We start from the raw sequence: 13516 nt of genomic DNA, 5'->3' as shown, positions 1-13516 counted from the left end.
TGCCACACAGTTCTACCACGCATGCCATACTATAGAAGGTTTATATTATACTATAAAACAGTTTCCAACAGTGCTTTGCCCCGGGGATCATTTATATCAGATTATCCAGAGCTACCACTAGCACAGGGCTGCATCTTGAGCAACTTGATCCATAGTTTTTCCTTGCAACACGTGGGATTGAACCAGCCAACCTTCGATCAGGATCCAAAGCCTTATCCACGACATTATTGCAAGGTATTATAGACAATAGTTCTTCTATAACTTTATAAATTTTCTTTAATCAGTAAACTTTAATGGTCAATTTACATAGTTTAACTTGGATGAAAGTGAATACATAACATGATGCCTTTTTTTTATCATTTTTCGTTATTTAACAATTGTTTCTGGAGGAAATTAAATTTTGAGCCCTTAATGAGGCCCCAAACGGCAAAACAGTTCATAGTAACCAAAAGTTTAAAAATAAATTCCTAAGGAAAACTTTAGCGAGAAAAAATAGGCATTTATAATCGATTCGGAATTTGTAATTATAATTTCAAGTACTTTCAATATTGCAATGTTATTATGCAAACAAATTTTTAGAAATTGTAAAGAACCAGAATCCCCTCAATAATGTTATCATCTGGGTTGCAGTGGTAGCTAACAATCTCTGGGTTGCAGTGGTAGCTAGCAATACTGGTTGCAGAGGTATTTAGCAACCTAGTAAGAGACAAAAATACGGTCAGATCAAAACAAGAAGTACACTATTAGAACCACATTAGCCGAAACCCCTATATAGGAAACATACCGTCTCATGGCTTGAACAACAAGGGAAATATATTGGCTTGAAAATCAAGAAAAGTTGCTTCAACCATGATATTCTGCATATACGGCATCTTTTTTTTCTTTCTTTTTTCTATTGCACCTCAGATAGCTTGGCACTGGAAAATTATAATAGAGCTGTTTAATGACTCATTTTAAAGGAAATTGATGGGGTTAAAAACCTTTTGTATTTAAAAAAAACTTTTTTTTTAATATAATCAGTTTTGTACGAAAATTTGTATTATTCTATCAAACAGTTCGTGGTAACGAACTGTAAGTAAGGAGCGACCCGGCTCAATGGTAACCGAAACTCTAAAAAACGGAATTTTGGTACCAATAAATACATCAAAAGAATCAAATTTTTAATTCTGATTTCAAATATATAATTTTCGTCAAGTTTAATCTTGCCCGTCAAAATTTAAGAGCCTGAGAATATTTGCCTGATTTTTGAAAAAGAGGGGAAAACCACCCTTAAAAGTAATAGAATCTTAATGAAAATCACACCATCATATTCAACGTATCAGAGAACCCTACTGTAGAGGTTTCAAGCTCCTATCTACAAAAATGTGGAATTTTGTATTTTTTGCCAGAAGAAAGATCACGGGTGCGTGTTTATTTGTTTGTTTGTTTTTTTTTGTTTTCCCCAGGGGTAATCGTATTGACCCAGTGGTCCTAGAATATCGTAGGAGGGCTCATTGGAACGGAAATTAAAAGTTCTAGTGCCCTTTTTAAGTGACCAAAAAATGGAGGGCAACTAGGCCCCCTCCCACGCTCATTTTTGTTCTCAAAGTCACCCAATTAAAATTTTGAGATGGCCATTGTGTTCAGCATAGTCGAAAATTTAATAAATATGTCTTTTACGATGACTTAATCCCCCACAGCTCCCAGGGGAAGGGCTGCAAGTTATGAACTTTGCCCATTGCTTACTTATTGTATTGGTTATTGGGAAGTATACAGACATTTTCAGGAAGAATTTTTTCCTGGTGGGGGGGCTGGAGGAGGGGTTTACTCGGGAGAATCTTTCCGTGGAGGATGTTTCTTTGGGGTAAGGGACATTTCTATGAAGGGGGCGCCGGATTTCCAAGCATTATTAAAAAAAAACGAAATTAAATAAAAAAAACAAGTTTTTTCAACTGAAAGTAAGAAGCAACATTAGAATTTAAAATAAACAGAAATTATTACGTATATGAGGGGGTCGTCCCACAAGTCAATACCTCACTCTTTACGCTACAGTTTTTTTTTAGTGCTATTCTAATTAAAAGGCCTTTGTGATTCAGGGGTTTGTGAATTAAAATTTTTTAGCGTAAAGAGCGTGGTATTGACTAAGGGGAGAACCCCATCATATACGTAATAAAATATACGTAATAAAAAAAAAACAATAAAAAAAAACAAGCGATACGGCTCAATAGTAATCGAAACTTTTAAAAACGGAACTTTGATGTCAATAAATGTATCAAAAGAATGGGCTTATAATGCTGATTCTAAATATATGAATTTTATGAAGTTTAGTACTACTCATCAAAGGCTACGAGCCTTAGAAAATTTACCTGATTTTTTAAAGAGGGAACATCCCCTAAAAGTAAAAGAATTTTAATGAAAATCACACCGTCGGAATAAGCGTATCAGAAAACCCCATAACATAGGTTTCAAGCTCATATCTGCAAAAATCTGCAACTTTGTATTTTTTGCCAGAAGAAAAATATACGAATATAGAATTCGTTACGTAAGTTAATTTGTAAAAATTACGTCAGAACCAAATTTAGAGACAGCCATTTAGCAAAAGAAAATTAAAATTCTTATGCAAATTTTGTTTACTTATTCAATGACGGTGAGCCAAAATAAAAGCTGCATTAACTTAAAAACGATCAGAAATTAAATAAAAAAAAAACAAGTTTTTTAAACTGAAAGTGAGGAGCGACATTAAAACTTAAAACGAACAGAAATTATTCCGTATATGAAAGGGGCTGTCCCCTCCTCAACACCTCGCTCTTTACCCTAAAGTTTGACTCTTTCTCACAACTTTATTTTTTCAAACAATAAAAAACTTTAGCGCAAAGAGCGAGGCGTTGAGGAGGGGATAGCCCCTTTCATATACGGAATAATATCTGTTCGTTTTAAGTTTTAATGTCGCTCCTTACTTTCAGTTTAAAAAACTTGTTTTTATTTATTTAATAGAACTGAAGGAGCTTATGTTATTACACTATATGAAAATCCTCTCAACTGACACTATTTATGATCGATCTTTTATGTAATTAAATAAAAAAAACAAGTTTTTTCAACTGAAAGTAAGGAGCAACATTAAAACATAAAAAGAACAGAAATTATTACGTATATGACGGGTTTGCCCCCTAGTCAATACCTCACTCTTTACGATTAAGTTTTTTTTAGTACTTTCAAAAGAGCTATCTATTCCAATTACACGGCCTTTGTGATTCAGAGATCTGTGATTCGAACAAAATTCAAACCTTAGCGTAAAGAGCGAGGCATTGACTAGGGGGCAAACCCCCTTATATACGCAATAATTTCTGTTCGTTTAAAGTTTTAATGTTGCTCCTTATTTTCAGTTGAAAAAACTTGTTTTTTAATTTAATTATCCAATTTAATCCATCCTTGAATTACACTGCAAGGCCAGTCTTCGAGCAATTAGATAGAAGTGCAGATATTAAAATATGAAAAAAATCATGGTAAAATTCTACTTTAGCTACTTTTGGCTATCTTGTAATGGGTTTAGGTTAGGAAAATGAAACTTTTATGGATGGGTCTACAGGCCAAAGTGTGTCCTGAGATGGTATTTTCAATTACCTACCTCCACTCCTTCTCCCTCTAGAGGGTCCTGAAATTTGCCTACATGACAGGTAGGCAAATTGAAATTTTGACAAAACAACATTTACCTTAATTTTCAGTTATCAGTTTCTTTTTCTCTGGCTTTAGCTCTGAAAATGTAATTTCAGTTATCTGAGGAGAATTTTAAGCCATATAAAAGTTTTATTTCCAAAATTTTGGAAATGTATTTGCATATCTTTAATACCTTATAAATTGGGATTAAGCAAAGTTGGGAAGCTGAAAACAATTTTGTTGTACTTCATTTAAGCAGAAGATCTATTTTGCGAGGTTCCACTTCTATAACTCACAGATTTTTAAAGGTCATCAAAGGTCAGGACCCTCTAGAGGGAGAAGGAGTGGAGGTAGATACTTCTAAGTATACAAAATCATATATCCGGATTCATAAATAACTAGATAAATCGAGGATTCGTTTTCATTGCGTTAAAATACCAGTTAAAAGTATCGGTCTTGAAGTGATCATTTCATGGACAATTTTAGCTCGCATTTGTATGAGTATTAAATAAAAAAAACAAGTTTTTTTAACTGAAAGTAAGGAGCGACATTACAACTTAAAACGATCAAAAATTATTCTGTATATGAAAGGGGCTATCCCCTCCTCAACGCCTCGCTCTTTACGCTATAGTTTTTCATTGTTTAAAAAAAAATAGAGTTGTGAGAAAGTCAAACTTTAGCGTAAAGAGCGAGGCGCTGAGGAGGGGATAGCCCCTTTCATATACGGAATAATTTCTGTTCGTTTTAAGTTTTAATGTCGCTCCTTACTTTCAGTTAAAAAGACTGTTTTTTTTTTATTTAATTTTTGAACGTTTTTGAATAAATGCAGGTTTTGATCTTGGCTCACCGTACATGAATAATTAAAACAAAATTTTGATATTAATTTACTTTTATTTGGTTAAATGGCTTTCTCGAAACTTGTTTAATTTTATTTACGAACGTTTTTATTAGTAATAAATATTTGTAACTTACGAATTAAGTTACGTAACGAACTTCTATATTCATATATTTTTAATACGTATATTAGGGGGTTTGCCCCCTAGTCAATACCTTGCTCTTTAAGCGAAAGTTCGAATTTTGTTCCAGTTCTTTAAAAATGACCGCTTAATCACAAATGCCGTTAATTAGAATAAATAGCTCTTATGAAAGTACTAAAAAATCTTTGGCTTAAAGAGCGAGGTATTGGCTAGGGGGTGAACCCAATCATATATGTAATATTTTCTGTTCGTTTAAAGTTCTGATGTTGCTGCTGTTGCAGTTGAAAAACTTGTTTTTTTATATTTAATTTCTGATCTTTTTTTAAATAATGCTGGGAAGTCCGGCGTCCCCTTCATAGCAATGTCCCTTCCCCCATGAAAACTTCCTTCATGGAAAGATTCTCCCACATACCGCCCGACCCCGCCGCTACCAGGAAAAATCTTCCCTGAAAACGTCAGTATATTTCCCAATAACCAATACTATACGTTAACATTGGGTAAAGTTCATAATTTTTAGCCCTCCCCCCGGGAACTTCGGGAGATTAAGTCATCCTAAAAGACATACTTATAATATTTTCGAACATGCTGAACAAAATGGCTATCTCAAAATTTTGATCAGGTGTCTTTGGGAAATATATGAGCGTGGGAGGGGGCCTAGTTGCCCTCCATTTTTTTTGTCACTTAAAAAGAGCACTAGAACTTTTAATGTCCATTCCAATGAGCCCTCCCACGATATTCTAGGACTAATGGGTCGATACGATCACCCCTGGGGAAAAAAAAACAACAAAAAAACAAACAAATAAACAATCACCCGTGATCTTTCTTCTGGCAAAAAATGCAAAATTCCCCATTTTTGTAGATAGGAGCTTGAAACCTCTACAGTGGGGTTCACTGATACGCGGAATATGATGGTGTGATTTTAATTAAGGTTCTATAACTCTTAGGGGGTCTTTCCCCCTTTTTTCGAAAATCAGCCAAATTTTCTCAGGCGCGTAGCTTTTGATGGGTAAGATTATACTTGATAAAACTTACATATTGAAATCAGCATTAAAATGTGATTCTTTTGATGTATCTATTTGTATGAAAATACCGTTTTCTAGAGTTTTGGTTACCATTGAGCCGGGTCGCTCCTTTCTTACAGTTCGTTACCACGAACTGTTTGATTACCATGAACTGTTTGAAAACGGAAGAAAGATGTCGTAAATGCTGAGTATCGTAGATCAAGCTACTTTTCTTGCTGTTCAAGTGGACATATTTTCTTTGTTGTTAGAGCCAAGAGACTGTGAGTTTCCTATTTAGGAGTTTCAGACAAGACGGTTCTAATAGTTTACTTTGTGTTTCGATCTGACGCTATTTTTAGGAGTTATGGGCTATTGTATTTCTTAGTTAGATTCAAGCCAAGGGATGGCAAGTTTCCTGTATAGGGGTTTCGGACAAGGCGGTTCTAATAGTGTACTTCTTGTTTTGATCTGACTAAATTTTTAGGAGTTACGGGTTATTTAAATTTTTACTATTGGCATGGCCGTCTCTTACTAGGTTGCTAGCTACCGCTGCAACCCGGACCACGTTTATCCTAGTTAAACTATATACATTGGCAATTAAATTATTACTGATTAAAGTAAATTAATAAACTGATTAAAGTATTTGGACAGTTTGAAGTCAGAAAACAATTCTTAGTTCATAATATGCAGAATAATTGCACCTAACACATTTTGCCTGCAGACCTGCTATACTCAACAGAATATTCAACAGAATAATCTTCTTTGTTTTGTATGACGTCATTTATGATTGTAACATATTATATATGCCTTTATGTATTATTAATTTAAAAAACTTTTTTCCACAAAATAAGTTTTTCAAAGAAAAGTAAAGAACTCCATTAAACAAAAAATTAGCAAAAATAAAATCAAATAATCTACCAAGCGTGAAACTACCACAAATCAGCATCGATAAATAAATGAAATCCAAAACGAACGGAAATTACAATAATTAATCGAGTCAAACTCAAAACGAGCAGAAATTAACATAAGTTGGATGCAAAACCCCTATGCCTTCCCAAGGCCAGAACAAAATTTGCACTTTACCAAAAAAATACAAATGAATGTGCATTGTCAGTTTAATATACATACACTGATATTTAGTAATCAAAATGTTAATATTATTTGATTTATTAAAGTTATAAAAGTAAAAACATTTATATGTTGTTAAAAATTCTTGAAAATTTTTCTCCAGCATACAAATAGCAGGCCAAACTATAAAGTCTTAAAAAACGAAAAGATTTAAAGCATTATTTTTTTTTCCCTGAAAAGACTATGTCAACATAAAACGAACAGAAATTAATTAAAAAAACTTTTCCACAAAATAAGTTTTTCAAAGAAAAGTAAAGAACTCCATTAAACAAAAAATGAGCAATAATAAAATCAAATAATCTACCAAGTGCGAAACTACCGGAAATCAGCATCGATAAATAAATGAAACCCAAAACGAAGAGAAATTACAATAAATAACCGAGTCAAACTCAAAACGAGTAGAAATTAACATAAGTAGGGCTCAAAACCCCTAAGGCTTACCAAGGCCAGAAGATAATTTGCAATTTACTGAAAAAAATGCAAATGAATGTGCATTGTCAGTTTAATATACATATACTGATATTTAGTAATCAAAATGTTAATATTACTAGATTCATTAAAGTTATAAATGTAGAAACATTCATATTTTGGACTGCGGTCCGCAGTCCATAGTAAACAAAACCAAAAATTATATTTCATAATGCTATCTATATCTTTTTCTGTAATGCTGTGTTTTGAAGTAAAGTTTTTGGTTGGTCGGTTTAGATACTTTCCTCAGTATTCTTTAATTAAAAAATATTTTAAATATAATATTTTTTTTTATTCATTTCTTACTATACAAGTTTCTACAAGAATTTGTTCTTCGAAGAATAATTTGTCCAATAAAATTTACTCCAAGTTTGAACATTAATTCCCAAAGATTTCTTCGGACACAAAGCAATTAATCAGATAATCATGGTTGCACCTCTAGCTACAACCTAGTAAAAGGCGAACCGCAACCCATCGTTACCAAAAATTTAAAAAGCGTTTTAAATTAAGGAATAACACGTCTACCAATGTTGTTATTCTAAAAGAAAAAAATCCCGAGCAGCATACGTATACCATTTTCTTTTCATACTTCAGAAATATTATTAACGATTTTTTTTAAGGTACACGCAATGTTTTTTAAAGGCATGGAAAAAAAGATGAACAAAGTTTTAAGTTCAGTTCAAAATCGATAAAGTTATTATGTAAACTGCAAAATTATTTATGGTATCTGAGCAATAATTTTAATGTTTTAATTCAAATTAGAAAAATACCTGACATTTTAAAATTAGTTTGTTTTTCATTGGATCAAAAACAACTCGATACGTGATGAAGCTTACAGGTTGGAACCCTCAAAGATGAATTCGCTGAATAAACAAGACTGTGATCATACGATCATTTTTGCAAATGGAACCAATCAGTCCAATCGGTTTCCATCGGACTGTACTGTAACTGAGCTATCTAATACAAATATCTCACCAGTAGACATTTTTGATGAAAATCCAGACACAAAGAAGCTGACTAACCAGAAGAAGAAACTACCTGACAAAAAAGAGGAGGACGCAGCAAATCAGAAGAATGAAATATCTTTTCAAAATGACGAGAAACGATCTATATGCAATAATCTTAAGGATACTCCTGCCATAGACACGAGAACCCACGCCATTGAAAAACCATACAAGTGCGAAACATGTAACAAGAGATTTTCTCTAAATAGTAATCTTACCAAACATGTGAGGATCCACACTGGTGAGAAGCCATTTAAGTGTGACGTATGCAAGCGTAGTTTTAATAACAAGAGTAATCTTTCCATACATATGAGAACACACACCGGTGAAAAACCATTCAATTGTGAATTATGCAAGCAAAGTTATAGTTACAAGAATTCTCTTGCCATACATGTGAGAACCCACACCGGTGAAAAGCCATTCAATTGTGAAGTATGCAAGCAAAGTTTCAGTCACAAGAATACTCTTGCCACACATATGAGAACCCACACCGGTGAAAAACCATACAAGTGCAATACATGTAACAAGAGCTTTTCTCTAAAGAGTAATCTTACCAATCATGTGAGGATCCACACTGGTGAAAAGCCATTCAAGTGTGACGTATGCAAGCGCAGTTTTAATAACAAGAGTAATCTTTCCATACATATGAGAACACACACCGGTGAAAAACCATTCAATTGTGAATTATGCAAGCAAAGTTATAGTTACAAGAATTCTCTTGCCATACATGTGAGAACCCACACCGGTGAAAAGCCATTCAATTGTGAAGTATGCAAGCAAAGTTTCAGTCACAAGAATACTCTTGCCACACATATGAGAACCCACACCGGTGAAAAACCATACAAGTGCAATACATGTAACAAGAGCTTTTCTCTAAATAGTAATCTTACCAATCATGTGAGGATCCACACTGGTGAAAAGCCATTCAAGTGTGACGTATGCACGCGCAGTTTTAATAACAAGAGTAATCTTTCCATACATATGAGAACACACACCGGTGAAAAACCATTCAATTGTGAATTATGCAAGCAAAGTTATAGTTACAAGAATTCTCTTGCCATACATGTGAGAACCCACACCGGTGAAAAGCCATTCAATTGTGAAGTATGCAAGCAAAGTTTCAGTCACAAGAATACTCTTGCCAGACATATGAGAACCCAAACCGATGAAAGGCCATTCAATTGTGAAGTATGCAAGCAAAGTTTCAGTCACAAGAGTTCTCTTGTCATACATACGAGAACCCACACCGGTGAAAAGCCATAGACGTGCAATACATGTATGCGTAGTTTTAATAACAGGAGTAATCTTTCCATACATATGAGAACCCACACCGATGAAAAGCCATTCAAGTGTGATGTGTACAAGCACAGTTTTAATATGAATGTTAATCTTTCCATACATATGACAACCCACACCACTGAAAAACCATACAAGTGCAAAACATGCAACAAGAGATTTTCTCTAAATAGTAATCTTACCAAACATGTGAGGATCCACACTGGTGAGAAGCCATTCAAGTGTGACGTATGCAAGCGCAGTTTTAATAACAAGAGTAATCTTTCCATACATATGAGAACCCACACCGGTGAAAAGCCCTACAAGTACAATACATGTAGCAAGAGCTTTTCTCAAAATAATCATCTCATTCAACATGTGAAGATCCACACTGGTGAGAAGCCATTCAAGTACAGCCACTGGCAAAGACAGTCATACTGCGTGGAGAGCTATCAGATTCTAGTTTTTACTGATTTTTGCACCATCACTTTTGATTCCATCTGTTTAATTAATTTCATTGCTGTATAGTTGCAGTATTCTCTCTTGTTTTGTATTATTTTACTCCATAAATTTTGTTTTTGCATGTAACTTGGATAAAAAAATATTAACTTACTAATGCCGTAATTTTGTAGTGGCGTCAAATTTATTTTTATTCTCAATACCTCTTCTCATAATTACAAAGTAAATTCAGATGAATCTGAATGAAAATTACAACCTTTTAAATATTGTTACATGGGAAATATTAGTCACTTTTTTTCTAATATACTATGCAAGGATAAGATCTTCGTTATAGCTCTTCTACCAACAGAATAAAACGCTTCGCATGATCTCTATGACTAGGGACCAAGGGTGTTTGATAATTTAGGCCCTGCTCAATTATTAACCTAAGAGTAAAAATTTGGTCAACTACCGTTTCTAAAACCGCACTGTTCTTCTCTTATTACTTTGTCTATACCATCTCTCAGTTAGTGTGACTTTCCATGACGAACAACTAAACGTTCAAATAGAATAGGTCCAATTATAATACAGTGAAAACAGATATAACAGTCTGGGTATTTTAACATATACGACAATCTTCATCAGCAGAAATAATAAATGATTAAAATTCAGATTAACATATTTAGTAAGAACAAAATAATTACTTCCGGTTCATTCACTTAACTTCATCTGAGAGGTTCATTAACTGTTTTCATGTCAAGAGTTTTAAGGTTCTTTTTTAATATTGCCTAAATGTAAGTGGGATTTTTCATTTCATATGCATTTGCTTAAGATATATCAGATTTTTTTTGCTTTTGTTTGAACATTTTGAGAAAAAATGCACCTTCATGCCTCAAAAAAGCGTCCTATGCTTAAAAAATATATCTCATGTAACTTGATTTACTTAAATATTTCAGACGTATTTGCTTAAAATATATCCGTTTTTAATACTAATGTTAGGACTTTTTTAGAAAAATGTACCTTTCGGAAAAGCTTCAAAACAACACTTCATAATTAAAACATACATCTCAAATAACTTGTTGCCCATGAACATTTCAGACGCATTTCCTTAAAATATATTCAATTTTATTACTTTTGTTAGAATATTTTTAGAAAAAAATGTACCTTCATGCCTCAAACGGCATTCTATTCTTAAAAATATATTTCAAGTAACATTTTTACTTGAAATACAAAAAAAATATTCTCGTTTTTTTACTTTTAAAAGACTTAGTTTCCATGGTAACCAAACATGTACTTTCTGGATAATTGAGGAGAGCAATATTCTTAGGATTAGTATGAAGCCATACAGCACAGTGTTCCAATTTGATGACAGACCATGCACCATATTTCACCTATATGACCGATTTTAGTTAAATAGAAACTTGAGAGGCTTCTCTAATCACGAGAAAGGATTTGTATAATTCTTTGCGGAAATATGCAAAACCTTTGAAATGGATTAGTTAGTACAATTCTGTAACAACACTTTGACGATCTCGGTTAGCGTCTCAGCTATTTATGTTTGCGATTCAGGATCAAATCTTATAGTGGCCAAAGACTTCATATGAAAAAGAAAAAGAAATCTCCTCTATTGGTTTTCCCGAAAACGGGGAGAAGCAATTAAAAGTCTGCGTGGTTGGCGCCATGGGACGTATTGTGGCATGGCAGATTGCAATAATCCGGGACTGGAGACTCTTGGCAATAAAAAATGTTCTAAAAAATCGATAAGTTCAATGACAAAAAGGAACCGGTTAGACATGTTTGGAAAGGGGATACCCCACTTGTAAAAACATTCAGAAACCCCATTCCAATTCAAAATAAACTAGTGAAGTACGTTTGGCTGGTTTGGCATCTTGTTTTGGCCTTTTGACTATTTCAAACCAAATAGCTGTCTCAAAATTTTACATTTTGAGAAAATAGGGCTTGAGGAAGGGGGCTAGTTGCCGACCAATCGCTTTTGATTCTTAACAGTGCACTAAAACTTACAATTTCTAATTGAAAAAGCCTCGTTCGAAGTTTACGCGAGCGCCCCTTCCGCTTGAAGTACCTCTTGCAGAAAAAATATAATATATTGAAACTTTATAGTTCAACATGGTCAACCCTGGGAAAACGTACAAAAAACAACAACAAATAAACACGCATCCGTGCTCTTTCGTCTGGCAAAGATGTAAATCAACGTCGTATATATTTGGAGATGTGACCAATCAGGTACATAAATTTAAATTTAACAACATTTCTTTTGCAACAAGAATATTTTGCCACCTTCATTATAATTTCAGCTTACATTTAGGCAAAATTAAAGAAGGAAATATACAACTCAAGACTTTGGATGAACCCTGTTAATGAACTCTCTCAGACAAATCCAGTTAATCAATCGTAAGCCATTTGTAAACCGGACGGAATTATTTATTCTGTTTAAAGCATTAAAATGTGAGTTTTAATTTTAATGCTTTAGTAGTGTTTAATTTTAATGCGTTAAAATGTGAGTTTTAATTTTAATGCTTTAGTATTTCTGCTTAACACGACCGCTGTAAGTTTGATCGAAATATCCAGACTTTTGTATTTACTTTCACTGTCTAATAAATGGACTTATCCCCGTTTGAAAGGTTATTTGTTATTTAAATACCAATGGTAATTTTGGAAAAATACTCCGGTCCCGTTTTTCGTTATGTTTAGGAGCGCAAACAGAGAATTTATCAGTATAAAATGTTTATTCCTTCGAATCATATATTTATTCTAAAATAATCATATATCATTATTTAAGACAAGAAAATAGCATGGGGTCAAAGCCATAAAAATTCGTCTTAAGCTATCTGTGTAGTTTTCAGCAAAGCACAGACGACAATATAGCCTTTCTGGTGCTTGATGGCAGCTAAATATGTGTTCCACTCAGAAGTAGGTTCATTGTGGGCTCATATGTGTGGGCAATATGTTTATTGTCAATAGGTCATGTTCAATATGTTTATTGTGGTCATTGTGCGTTTTAGATTTAATTCCTTCATTTACTTAAATTTCCGCACGTTTTATATACGGCTATATATACATCAAATAAGCTAGAATTTATGTAATTAAATTTGCCCTTTACTTTTTATGGAAAATGTATGTTTTTTGGATTAAGTTGCAGAAACGAATACTTTGGCTTTATAATAAATGCAACTGAAATTCATTTATTGTGAGTCAATATAGCATTAATTTTTTCCAGTTTTCACCTATGGGCTGGGTATTTTTAAATAAGTAATGTAAAGATAAAAATAAAAAAAAAGTTGTCTGAACTTTCCAAATTTAGTTCGTCCTTCCAAATTTAGGATATCTCATATTGGACAACACAATTAATTTTCAGACTCTCGGAAAAAGAGTTAAGACGATTTTTAAACTCGACAAAAGCTGTTTAGCCTGACATATGTACAAACAAAGGGTCATATTAATTTTTCTTTTTGGGGGTGTTTCACCCCCTTTTTGAACAATTGGCAAACTTTCTCAGACTCTTATCGTTTGATTGGTAACATTAAGCTTAATGAATCCTATATATTTGCAATCAACATAATTAGCCGATCAT

General features: G+C 33.3%; 1 protein-coding gene across 1 annotated transcript; it reads left to right on the top strand.

The window, feature by feature from the left end:
- Nucleotides 1-8061: 8061 nt before the first annotated feature.
- On the top strand, nucleotides 8062-10014 carry LOC148944808 (uncharacterized). Its single transcript, XM_089100029.1, has 2 exons — nucleotides 8062-9442; nucleotides 9695-10014. The coding sequence occupies exons 1-2, from the start codon at nucleotides 8062-8064 to the stop codon at nucleotides 10012-10014; spliced, it is 1701 nt and encodes a 566-aa protein (XP_088956155.1).
- The last annotated feature ends 3502 nt before the right edge of the window (nucleotides 10015-13516 follow it).

This window comes from Artemia sp. Qi Xiang Cuo, chromosome 14, assembly GCF_049724085.1.
Source record: "Artemia sp. Qi Xiang Cuo chromosome 14, ASM4972408v1, whole genome shotgun sequence".
Taxonomy (NCBI): Eukaryota; Metazoa; Arthropoda; class Branchiopoda; order Anostraca; family Artemiidae; genus Artemia; species Artemia sp. Qi Xiang Cuo.
This window is presented reverse-complemented; position numbering and strand designations above follow the sequence as displayed.